At 49.2% G+C, this 12805-nt stretch overlaps 2 protein-coding genes across 8 annotated transcripts in view; one reads left to right on the top strand and one right to left on the bottom strand.

Moving 5' to 3' along the window:
- ZCCHC17 (zinc finger CCHC-type containing 17) overlaps positions 1–12805 on the bottom strand; it is a 20164-nt gene that overhangs the window by 4701 nt on the left and 2658 nt on the right. For 3 of the 7 annotated variants that reach the window (XM_027667363.1, XM_027667360.1, XM_027667362.1), the window contains exons 4-7: positions 9372–9472; positions 7430–7521; positions 6789–6889; positions 4827–4975 (exon numbers count right to left, since the gene is read on the bottom strand). In XM_027667363.1, coding sequence (XP_027523164.1) covers positions 4827–4975; positions 6789–6889; positions 7430–7521; positions 9372–9472 — 443 coding nt within the window. Of the gene's footprint in view, positions 1–4826; positions 4976–6788; positions 6890–7429; positions 7522–9371; positions 9473–10777; positions 10836–11810; positions 11923–12068; positions 12220–12805 lie in introns of those variants that run through there. The other 4 variants (XM_027667358.1, XM_027667356.1, XM_027667357.1 and 1 more) reach the window with 4 other exon arrangements.
- SNRNP40 (small nuclear ribonucleoprotein U5 subunit 40) overlaps positions 12583–12805 on the top strand; it is a 16037-nt gene continuing 15814 nt past the window's right edge. Inside the window, exon 1 of the mRNA XM_027667355.1 lies at positions 12583–12738. The gene's annotated coding sequence lies outside the window, so the exon portion shown is untranslated. The remainder of the gene's footprint in view (positions 12739–12805) is intronic.

The raw sequence follows: 12805 nt of genomic DNA, 5'->3' as shown, positions 1-12805 counted from the left end.
GCTTGAACGTCCCTTCCAACTCAGGCAATTCCATGATTCTCTGGAGCATCCTGCTGCAGGACCTCAGAATTCCCTAAAATCCAGCATCCCACTGCTCACCAGTGAAGGTTTCCATGGGGAATTCTGGGATATTTGGGGATCAGGGTGGGTTTGGAGGTACTGTGGTGAATTTTTGTAGGAATTTAATGGGCCTTTGGGCAGATTTGGAGGCATTTGGGGTGGCTTTTCATGGGCTTTGGAGCTATTTTGATAGGATTTTCAAGGATTTGGATGGATTTTGAGGGCATTTTGGGATATCTGGAGGGTATTTTGATGGGATTTGGGGGGTTTGGAGGATTTGGGAATGATTTGGGGGGTTGAGTGTATTTTGCATGTATTTCAGGTGGCTTTGATGGAATTCGGGAATTTTTGGAGGTGGTTTTGTGAGTTTGGGAATATTGGGGGGATTTGGGGAAAATCTGGGATATATCAGGAGATTTGAGGGTGTTTCAGATGCATTTCACATGTTTTGGGGGTATTTTGTTGCAATTTTGGGCCATTTTGATGGGACCTGGGGATATTCTGATTGAATTCTGGTGGTTCAGTGGGGAATTTTGAACACTTTGGGAATTCTGAAGCGAATTCCATGAATTTGGGGGAATTTTGATGGATTTCAGTGGTATTTTGAGTGCATTTTGATGGGATTTGGGTGGATTTTAGAGGTCTCTTGGGTGAATTTCAGTGGTATTTGGGGTATTTTATGTGGATTTTGGTAGTGTTTTGATGGAATTCTGGGGAAAATGTGTGGATTTGGGGAAACCTGGAATATTTTGTGCTATTTTGGGGTGATTTTGTCTGGGTTCATTTGCTCTGCTTCAAGAATGTTACAACAGCTCGTTCCTTCTCAAGGTATTTGGTTTTGAGATAAGAGGGGAGTGTCCAGAAACGCTCCCAGAACTTGAAATATTTTTCAGCAGACCCTTTTGGGGAGTTATGGCCTCGTTTCAACGTTTTCTGTCTGTCCTTGGGGAAAAATTGAGAGTGGATTTCCACACAGATGCCAGCCTGCATCTCCAGGGAGGTGCCAAGAACCCTCACAGGCTTCTTTTTTATTTTTGATTTTTATTCCACCACCCAGTTTAATTCCTAACAAGATTCACTACATAAATCTAAAGGTGTTTTTGCAACCCTTGTTTGAGGAGCAGTCAGAATTAATCTGAGGAGGAGAATCCAGTCTGTAGGCAGTAAATAAGTAGAGCCAGGCTCAGAAAAGCAGGGATTAAGCACAGTGTGTGAAGGGCTGTGCCCCCAGCTACTGTCATGTAGGAACTAGTAAAACAAGCCCAAGTGAGGATGGAGTGAGGCTGGATGAGCCACAGGTCACAGAACAAACACCAAGGTGTGGTTTTTACAGGAAGAGACAACAGCTGCAGGCAGAGCACCTGGAATCCTTCTACAAGGTGGGAAAAAGCAGCAAAGCCTTCAGAAAGCCCCAATTCCAACCATCATCACAAAACCACCCCAGTGTGACTGAGGAGATGGGATTGTTTCTGTAGGATTTAAATGGAAGGGGTTACCCCTGGGTGAACACTGTGGATGTTTCCTTGGGAGGCAGAGGAGAAGGCAGGATCAAAGGGCTCAGCTCTTCCCAGCACTCCTGCCTCCCACACAGGCCCAGCAGGGACACACTGCTGTGTTCCCACAGGAGCTCCCTCACCCCCTGACCCAGAGGAAAAGGGACAGGGACACACAGCCCGTGCCTGCCCAGCTGTCACACACTGCCCAGAGGTGCTCCCACCACTGCAGCACGGAATCATGGAGTTGTTAGGGTTGGAAAAGACCTCTAGGATCATCAACCCCCCCAATTTGGTCACCACCAAATTGTATCCTGAGGTGCCACATCCACCTGATTTAATTCTTCCAGGGATGGGGCCTCCACCACCTCCCTGGGCAGCCCCTTCCAAGGTCTGACCACCCTTTCCAGGAAGAAATTCCTCCTGATGTCCAACCTGACCCTCCCCTGGCACAGCCTGAGGCCGTTCCCTCTCCTCCTGTCCCTTGTTCCCTGGGAGCAGAGCCCGACCCCCCCCCGGCTCCCCCCTCCTGTCAGGGGGTTGTAGAGCCAGAAGGTCCCCCCTGAGCCTCCTTTTCTCCAGGCTGAGCCCCCCCAGCTCCCTCAGCTGCTCCTGCTGCTCCAGCCCCTTCCCAGCTCCCTTCCCTTCCCTGGACACCCTCCAGCATCTCCACTTCTCCCTCAAATCACTTATTTTCTCTGGGATTACAGGAGGCAGGAATGTGCTCACAGGGTGATCTGTCACTACAGGGACTTGTGTCACTGTCACATCAGTGCCTGTGCCACAGCACAGACCTGGAGCTACAGCTACATCCTGTAAATGAAGGAAAAAATTGAGGAGCCATTGGGAAGGCAAGGTGAGAAAAAAGGGAATGAGAAGCTCAGAGTACCTCTGTGAGGAGAGGAACCTCTGGGGAGAGGGAAGAGCACCCAGAGACTGCCAGAAAGCATCAGGTCTAGGAAAGCAGAAAAAGCTGATCCTGAACAAAGTGTCAATCCTGTTGCTCTGGCACTAAGTGGAGGTGGGTTCACTGGGGAGTGGCAGCTCCCTGCTCCTCATTTAAGAATCCAGCTCCACACTGATGTCACACACGTGGGATGGGCCAGCCAGGGGACTGTCACTGGGTAAAATGAGCTATTTCTATGCTGTGTAAATCCCTGGAGCTGCAGCCAGGCAGGGAAGCACATGGTGGCTCCTAGACCAGCTCACAGCAGGCACTCAGACAACAAGGCAGCTATTCATGTCGAGGAGCCCACATCCTGCCTCCAGGAAAGCTCCAAGTGTTATTATTCCAGCTCTGGCAAACATCTGAGCACTTTTGATGTCCTCCTTGAGAAGGGAGGAAGATGAAAGGGACAAGCAAGATTTAAAGGAAAGCTGTTAATACACCAAACCAAAGAAAAATAGGAACAAATTGAAGACAGTGACCCCCATATCCTGTAGTGTCAGCAGGGCAGGACTCCACTGGGAATGCCCATCCGGGTGGATGTGGAGTTATTTGTGCACCTCTTAGTGTAATTTTTCCCCACAACATTTAAATAACTTGAGTCTTTACCAGACAAATCACCATCCCTGCAAGAGGGAAGAGACTCAAGGCAGGAGAAGGGTTGTGGAATTGAGAACAGAGAAGCCCAGTGTCTGGGGTCTGGAAAGGTGAGAGGCACAGCCAGCCTGGATTCTGAGGGATGACTCAGTTCAATCCCATGATTCCAAGATCAGAACAGAAAGTAAACTACGAGGATTTTCTGCAATGACACTCACAGACATTCCACTCTGGAGTAGGAGCCTACACAGTGTGGAAGCAGAGGACATCTTGAGATGGAACCTGGCACAGGGTCTGTGACCAAGAGAGATCCTCTTCCCACCTCTGGATCAGCTCTCCAAGTGCTCCTGAGCAAACAGGAGCTGCACATTTGAGATCAAATCAACACTAACTGTGTTTGGTGCTCAAATCAGACTCCTCCACCTCTATTCAGTGTTTCCCCCAGAGGGTGGCTGGGCACTGAACAAGCTCCCCAGGGCAGTGGGCACGGCCCCAAACCCACCAGACCTCAAAAGGCTGTTTGGACAACGCTCTGAGGGACAGGGTGGGATTGCTGGGGTGTCTGTGCAGGGCCAGGAGCTGGACTTGATCATCCCTTCCAATTCAGAACATTCCATGCTTCTCCTGGCAGCATCTGCAGCCTCTCCCACCAGTATCAGCACTGGTGTAACCCCACAGTGAGCTGGGAGAACCCAGCCCTCAGGAGCTGGTTCTCACTGTGCCATCACTGACACCATCCTTGTCCCTCTCCTGGAAAGCCCAAAATCCATCACCTCTGCTTCCTGTCCCTCTCCAGGGACACAGAGGTCACAGAGCTGCAAAGAGGAAAACAGTAAAGAAAAAGGGCTTTGGAACTGTAAATAAACGTGGTACTGCAGTTGTGAAGGGGCTGATAAAAGTTTGATTATTTATTGAAGTCTAGAATTGGAATAAGTTGTGGTTGACCCATCCCTGGAAGTGTCCAAGGTCAGGCTGGACGGGGCTTGGAGCAACCTGGGATAGTAGAAGGTGTCCCTGCCCATGGCAGGGGGTGGAATGAGATGAGCTTTAAGGTCCCTTCAACCCAAACCAGTCTGGGATTCTATCAATAGTCTTTGCTGTATAAACCTGACTCCTAAAAGTTCTTGGTTTGGGTTCAGGCCTCCCCTGCATTTCATCCCAGTACACTCTGAGCCAAAGGTCAAACACTGCACATAAAAATACTCTTATCTCTTGCCATTTTCCCATGGATTTTCACCTTCTGGCTGGGTCAGGATACCCCCTGGAGCCAGAAACTGGGCACTGAGCTCGGATCAAAGGTGTGAGGGCAAAGGGAGGGAAAACAGGTTATTGGCAAGAACCACATTCAGGAAACTAAAGCAATTCCCACAGAGCCTCACAAAGACCAGGAGAAAAATAATAATCCTTTTCTCACTCCAAGAAATACCTTTGGGGGGCTGTGTGTTAAAGGCCTTGGGGGGCTGTGTGTTAAAGGTCTTTGGGGGGCTGTGTGTTAAAGGTCTTTGGGGGGCTGTGTGTTCCAGCACAGAACCAGCTTAAAGGCAGTTTAACAAAAATAGAGGGAGAGTTTAAGAGTGACTAAAAAGTCTGCAGAGGAGATTGCTGTGTTGCTACAGGATCTGCACAAATCTGAGCCACTTTCTCAGCCCAGAACTGGTTACTCAAACCCACGTTGCTGTAGTAACTCATAGAGCAAACTACTCATCCCACTTTTCCAGGTCACCTCATACCTTTTTCCTCTTTTTTGAAGTCTCCTCAGCCAGGCTGGTCTTACTGTCTCCTCCGTGTCCTGCTGCTGCCTCCTCCTCCTCCTCCTCTTCTGGGATGAGGCTGTACTTGGTCCCTCCAGGCTGCATGAAACACTCCTTGGCAAAATGACCTGTAAAATAAGGGTTTGAAGGAGCAACTCATCCCCTTTTCCTTTTGCATTTCACACACCTGAACTGCTGCTGAGGATCTTTTTACTGTGACTCACAAGAAGACAAGCTACACTGGACATTTTTTGTCCTAAAATTTCAGCTGGTTTAACGTGCCCTGACTAAACAGGCCAGATAAAACACAACCCAGGTCATTCTGGAGAAATTAGTCAGGCAAAAACTAAGATGTTCTTGTCTGAACAGGACAACTGTAGAAACATGTCTGTGCAGGGGCTTAAACAGCATAGAAAGGTGTCTGGGAAAGGTAAACTGGTGTGATTGGCACCTGGTAAATGAGCCAAAGCCACAAATGGAGGGGAAGGCAGCTCATTTTGATTCTACTCTGGAGATATCAAAGCTGACCTACTAATAGCTGAAGTGGAAACTCAGATAGCTGGCACCTGCCTGCTGTTAGGAGACAGCATCATTAAAACCAGACTGGGAACAGGTAGAATCCTACTTTTTCGGAGTTAAAATAGTATTTTATATATATATTCTTTAAAATAGTATTTTAAAGATACTTCTCTACCACTACAGAGCCCATACTCATTATTAACCTCCTCCAGAATAGCATAAACCCCATTCACCATTTGCTCCAAATAACATAAGGCAAGTAGGGCACAGCAAAAACTCCTGGACAAAAAACTACTTGATGCTTCAGCAACTTTCAAAAAGCTCCTGAAAGGTATCACACAAGTCAGGCTCCCAGTGCTGAACTGGGCAAGACACAGAGCTCAGCAGGTTAAAACCCCAGCCTGGTTTTAGCTCTAAGACACTGCCCCAAGCTAACAGTGCTCCACCAACAATGTGGGATTTCCATGGATCGTTGTTCAGGGTCAGATGATCTGCTGAAGGCCACGTTTGCTTCTTAAAATGCAAAATCAGGATGAGATCTCAGCTGTGAGGCACATTAACCAAACACTGCAAGCACTGAACTGTTCCCAGCAGGAATCACAGACTAGTTGGGGTTGGAAGGGCCCTCTGGAGATCACCCAGTCCATCCCCCTGCCCAGGAAGGGTCACCCAGAGCAGCTGACTCAGGGACAGTCCAGGTGGGTTTGGGATGTCTCCAGACAGGGAGACTCCACACCCTCCCTGGGCACCTGCTCCAGGCTCTGCCACCTCCATGGAAAGAAGTTCTTCCTCATGCTGAGGTGGAACTTGCTGTGTTTTAGTTTCTGCCTGTTGTTCCTTCTCCTGTCACTGGGTACCACTGAACAGAGCCTGGTACAACCTCTGACCCCCCTGAGAGGTATTTGTATGGATTGATATTTGTATGGATTGATAAGATCCCCTCTCAGCCTTCCCTTCTCCACACTAACCAGGCCCAGCTCCCTCAGTCTCTCCTCAGCAGAGATGCTCCAGTCCCTTAATCATCTTCGTGGCCTCTGCTGGACCCTCTCCAGCAGCCCAAAGGGGATGAGAATTTAAGAAATAAACTTTCATAAAAGGAGTTGAACTAAGTCTTTCATTTTTGTAACAAGAGACAGAAAATGCAGTTTTCAAATTCAGTCCTTACACACAACCATGTTAACAGGTTGCCCAGAGAAGCTGTGGCTGCCCCTGGATCCCTGGAAGTGTCCAAGGTCAGGTTGGAGCAACCTGGGCTGATGGGAGGTGTCCCTGCCCATGGCAAGGGGTGGAACAAATGAGTTTTTACAGCCCTTCCAACCCAAACCAGTCTGTGATTCTTCCCATGAGACAGACACTGATACAATCCTACCTGACTGGAACAAGGCTACACCAAAAGCTCCAGCCAGCCCTGCACAAACACACCTTTGCAGCCACACTTCTTGCACACAGTGTTCAGAACAGCCTCCAGGGTGATCTTCTGACTCGTGTAGTCCCTGAAGGAGCGTTTCTTCCTCTCATCCTGACTGGGAAGAGAAGGACAGTTCCATTTTCAATCCACCATCATCTTCCACCCCGTGTGTTTGTATGAACACAGCACAGCCAGAAGGTTTTTCAGAGGTTGCTCTACAGGCACAATTTAAGTAAACCAAAGAACAGAGATGACCCACAGCTCATTAGAACAAACCACATTGTTAACAGACTATTATGTGTCACCAGCTCCTTCTGAGATGAACTGAGCCCTCTCTGCACAAAGCAAAAACTCAGGGAGCTGCAGTTACATCCTTCATGTAAAATCTGTATTTTGGCTGTCACCACACATAAAGACAATTGCCCCACGTGGAAAAGAAAAGAACCACAGAATGGTTTGGGTTGGAAATCCACCCTGGCCTTGGACACTTCCAGGGATCCAGGGGCAGCCACAGCTTCTCTGGGCAACCTGGGCCAGGGCCTCCCCACCCTCACAGCCAACAATTCCTTCCCAGTATCCCATCTCTCCCTGCCCTCTGGCAGTGGGAAGCCATTCCCACCTGACCTGCTTTACTCTGCTCAGTGGATTTACCTACTCAAGGGCAACGTTGTTGGGATCGAGGTCTTTTCCCGTGCCTTGGTTAACAACCTTCATGGAGAGGGAGAGCTTCAGTTTGTCATCCTTCATCTGAAACAGAGACGTGGAATGAGCATAATTAATGACCATGATGTTAATTAATACACTTTGTCTGGTTAATTAATGGTCTGTAGTTCTGGAGGCCTACAGGGAAAGAGGGAAACTTGGGTGGCCAAAAGCAGCACCACCAAGGATGTGACACGAAAGGGCTTTGGTTCTGGTAATTTTTAGCTGTAATTAGCCCACTGTAGCTAATAAACCAACTACCTTAGGAACAAATAAAGGCTCAGGAATAACATAACTCACAACTACAGGTTGTTTGAGTTTAACATTCTGTTTTCAGTGTGACCAAAGCCCGGAGCTGTAGAAGGAAGTGCCTGTAGGAGAGCTTTGCTGTAATTCCCAAACCACCCACCCAAGACAGTTCCCCCTGGACGAGTCCTTGGGCCAACGTGCATCCTTAAAAATCCTTCAAAATCAAAGTTTATATTGTTTTTCCTATTTTAACCCTCTCATGAGACTAAAAATGTTTTCTGTGTCTCTATTAGGCACTATTCATTTCTGAATCCCCCAGCTCCTTGATCACTTTATCACTTTAGAAGCAAAAGCAAAAGTTGACATTTTGAGGTTTTTTTTTTCTTACAACCTTCTGCATTTTCCCCAATGCTGCTAATGAAACTACTCCTGTTTTGTTTATGTTTATTTGCAGGCAATCTAACAACCAAGTATTCCACTGTCTCCCTCTCCAACATGCTTCTCCCCTCTGCTTCCAGAGCAAAGAGGCCATGAACCCAACAACTGTGTTCTGGATAAAGAAAGCAGTGGCTTAATAGAAATTCAGACAAATAAAGTTTAAAATAATTAAAATAAGAAAGCACACCACAGGTGGCTAAAAAGAATCTGTGAAGTCCTTCATGTAGTTTTTATACAGTATGTAAGTAAAACCAAGTTTCTCAACCTGTTTCCCTTATCTCACACAAAATTCCGACCTTGTTTTGTACATCAACCTCACTGCCTCATTTCAGGGAAAAATAAAAGCATTTAAGGCTAGATCCTGTGCAACTTTGTGAGTCTTCCACCTTGAAAATAGTTAGTTTGCCTTGTTTCCATGGCTCAACAAAGCAAGAGTCTGGAGTTGGAGTTCTAAGGACTCTCTGAATGCAGATGACATGCCTTAATGTTACACCTTCTGCAGAAGAAAAGGGCAACATGGACTGCAGAGGGAAAGAAATGTATGAGCTCTTCTTTCAAAATGAACAAGTTGTTAGAGAGCACTCAAGGGAGGGTTATGAAGATGGTGAAGGGTCTGGAGGGGCCATGAGGAGCAGCTGAGGGCACTTGGTGTGTGCAGCTGGAGCAGAGCAGACTGAGGGCAGAGCTCAGCGGGGGCTGCAGCTCCTCCCGAGGGGCAGCTCCGATCTCTGCTCTGGGGGAGCAGGGACAGCACCCAGGGAACGGCTGGAGCTGTGTCAGGGCAGGCTCAGGTTGGATCTCAGGCAAAGGTTCTTCCCCCAGAGGCTGGTTGGGCACTGCCCAGGCTCCCCAGGGCAGTGGGCACAGCCCCAAGGCTGCCAGAGCTGCAGGAGGCTTTGGCTGATCCTCTGGGGCACAGGGGGTGACTCTTGGGGCTGGGCCTGTGCAGGGCTGAGGGTTGGACTCCATGAGCCTTGTGGTCCCTTCCAGCTCAGGATCCTAATTCTGTGAAATCCCTTTTCCTGACCTGCACTGTTGGAAGTCCCAGAAGGGATGTGCCCAAGGGCACAGCTGGAGGTGCAGAGAATTCACTTGGCTGTAAAACAGAGCCCAGCAAAGTGCCAGTAACACACAGCCCCTGGCACAGCTCCCACGACATTTAAGGACATTTGACCCCCACAGCACTAAAGAAGGAGAATTAAACTCACCTCTTTCCCAATCAGCTTCACCCAGACTTTGTCCCCAACATCCACAATCTCTGAGGGTTTATCCACACGGCAGGAGGACATGTGAGTCCTGTGCACAAGGCCTGCAAGGGCAGTTGGGGGAGAAAAATAAGGGGGAGAAAAATTTGGGGGAGAAAAACAGAGAGGAAAAAATAAGGACAAGTCTCCACTGAGCCTCAGATCTGCCTTCCAGGACAGCAGTCCCTAAAGTGGCCTGGAGAAGCCAATTCTATAGGGTGTGGGAAGAGCATATTTTTAATATTTTAACAAATAAAAAACCCCTAATAGTGCTTATTTCATCTTTAGCTCCTCCCTTTAATATTTAACAAATAAAATAAAATAAATGAACGATGCTTATCTCATCTTTAGCTCATGCTTTCAATATTTATTACATACAATTAAATAATTATTCTTAACATTTAGCTCATTCTTTTATTATTTTACAAATAAAGTAAATTAACAGTGCTTGTTTCACTTTTAGCTCTTTCTTTTTTAACATCTCTTTCTCAGCATGGTTTATAATGCACATACCATTAGTACAGCACTACATGCATATTCTTTATAAATAATTATACATCTATTGGGGAGGGTGCTCAAAACTTTTTTAACTGGTAAGTCTGGCTGATTTTAACTGGGAATTCCCAATGAAATCCACTTGGAGACACCGCTCTGGGAGACCTGGAACACATTCAGCAGCTCCCCTGAGCAAGAGGAACCTTTTCTTTCCTCCAGTACCTCCTGCAGGTCAGAAACAATGAGTTGCCTCCATCAAACAGGTAAAAGTTCATCAAGAGCTGCTCTAAATTATACAGAAAGAGGCCTCCAAAGCAATGTTTTTGTAGCTGAAACCACAGACACCCACATGGAAAACTGCAGTGGCCCTACAGTGACCAGGAACTTCAGGAGATATTTGGGGTTTGCAGGTCTCCCACAAACACAGATGAGCCTTTAAATCAGCTTCTCAGCCTTATTTTTTATTTGAGCTTCGTTTCAGTCTTTTTTGTTTCACCCATTTATGCTGGCCATCAAAGAAGTACAGTGGGCAAACTACCTTAACTGCAGAGAGTTTCTACAGTTTGTCCAATATCTTCAAATGATTCTTGAAGTTACCAAAAAGTCAGAGCAAAATATCCTGAAGTTACCAAAACCCCACACCACAATATCCTGAAATTACCAAAAACCGACAACAAAACACCCCAAGGTTACAAAAAAACCCTCTCAGTCTTTTTTGGTATTCTTGAAAACACCCATCTAAATACTTTCCAACTCCAATTTTTTTCTAATTTAGGGGGAAAAAGTCCTTTTCTAAGCTTTCTCTAAAAGCTGTTAATTCTTGGCTTGAAAACACCAGCATGAAACTGCATCCAAAGCAAATCAGAGGCACAAACCTTGTTTCCTGCAGCCTGGAATTTTGATAAATGCCCCATAATCTGTCACTGCAGCAACCTGTGAAGAAAATCCAACACAGCAGCTGAAGGAAAACTCTCCACAAAGCCCCATTTTCAAATCACAGGTCAGAAAATGCACAAGAAACCTACAATTTCAGGGTTCTAAAAGCCTTTAAAGTTTTATTTAAATGAATAATTATAATATATGCTATATTTACATATTATTGCATGTGTAATATATAATATACATTATAAATTATCAATTATACTTTATATAATATTAAATAAATTTATTTAAGTTATTAAAAAGCTTTTTTACATGAATCTTTAACCTCATCTCATTCCACCCCCTGCCATGGGCAGGAACACCTCCCACCAGCCCAGACTGCTCCAAACCCTGTCCAACCTGGCCTTGGACACTTCCAGGGATCCAGAGGCAGCCACAGCTTCTCTGGGAATTCCATCCCAGCCCCTCACCACCCTCACAGGAAACAATTCCTTCCCAATATCTCCCCCAAATCTCCCCTTTTCCAATTTGAAGCCATTCCCTGTGTCTGTCCCTCCATCCCTTGTCCCCAGTCCCTCTCCAGCTCTCCTGGAGCCCCTTTAGGCCCTGCAAGGGGCTCTCAGCTCTCCCTGGAGCCTTCTCTTCTCCAGGGGAACCCCCCCAGCTCTCCCAGCCTGGCTCCAGAGCAGAGGGGCTCCAGCCCTGGAGCATCTCCAGGGCCTCCTCTGGACTCTCTCCAGCAGCTCCACGTCCTTGTGCTGTTGTTCCCAGGGCTGGGGCAGCTCTGCAGGGGGGTCTGAATTCTGCAGAGGGACAGAATCCCCCCTCCTGTACCGCCGCACAAACACCCGCACACGAACACACCGCTCCACAAACACACAGGGGTGTGCGCGGCACAGAACCGCCAGCCACCCAAACCTCCTAACACAACACAACAGAGGCACAAAGAGAACTAAAACAACATAACAACGGCCCAAAGAGCGCGGCCCAGGCTGTGACACCGCCGCCCCCGGCCGCTCCCCGCACCTCGCCCTGGAAGATCGCGTAGAGCTCGGGTAGCGGCTCCATCGCCTCCGAAGGTCCCAGAAGCGCCAGATGGGTTCACCGCAGGCTATCGCATCTTCTCTCGGGACCGCTGAGAAAAGAGACATTGAATTAATGAATCAATCCCCTCAGAGAACCCTCAGAGAACCTTCCGTCCGCAGGCGCCCAGCGGCTCCAGGGAGGGGAGGGGGTGGTTGTACCCGAGCAGAGCCCGCGGTGCCGCGCTGAAGGACGGACGCGGCGCGGTGAGACAACACGGCGCTGCTCGAGGGTCGTGGGGCAGCCGTGGCCCCTCAGCGCCCGCGGCGCCAACATCGAACCTTCGCCATCCCCCTCAGCCGCCCCCACCCGCCACCGCCGACATGCTCCTCACCCTGAGAGACCGCTCAGTGCGCCAATGGCCGCGCGCGATGCTGCGTGGTGCTCAGCCTCAGCCAATCAGCGTTAGTTGTATAAGCAAGGGGCATGCCTTCCACCAATCAGGGCCAGGCGCGCCGGCGGACACCGCGCATCCCCTTCTAACCCCGCGCGCCGCAGAGAGGGCGGGACATCCAGCGGGACGGCGGGACATCCAGCTCCGTTTCGCCAATCAGCATGGCGGGCGCGGCGCTGCTAACCAATAGGAGGAGGGGGCGTGGTCTCGCTGCCCAATGGGGCGCGGGGGGCGTGGCTGCCCGGCCCCGCCATGATCGAGCAGCAGAAGCGGAAGGTGCCGGGTGGCCCTGGCCCCGCTCCGGCTCCCGCGCCGGGCCCGGCTCCTGCCCCCGCCGCGCCTGGAGCTGCCCCGGCTCCCGCCGCAGACCTCCCGCTCGTTCCCGTGCCCGCCAAGAGGCCCCGTCATGACGTGCCGGGCGCGCCGGGCACGGGCGGCGCCGGCGGGCAGCCCCCGGGCGGGGCGCTGCTGCAGGGGGTAATGGGGGGAGTGAGGGGCGAGGGGAGGGGAGGGTGAGGGGAAGATGAGGGGAGGGAGGGGAACC

This window comes from Corapipo altera, unplaced genomic scaffold (genome assembly GCF_003945725.1).
Source record: "Corapipo altera isolate COAL_440 unplaced genomic scaffold, ASM394572v1 215, whole genome shotgun sequence".
Classification (NCBI taxonomy): domain Eukaryota; kingdom Metazoa; phylum Chordata; class Aves; order Passeriformes; family Pipridae; genus Corapipo; species Corapipo altera.
This window is presented reverse-complemented; position numbering and strand designations above follow the sequence as displayed.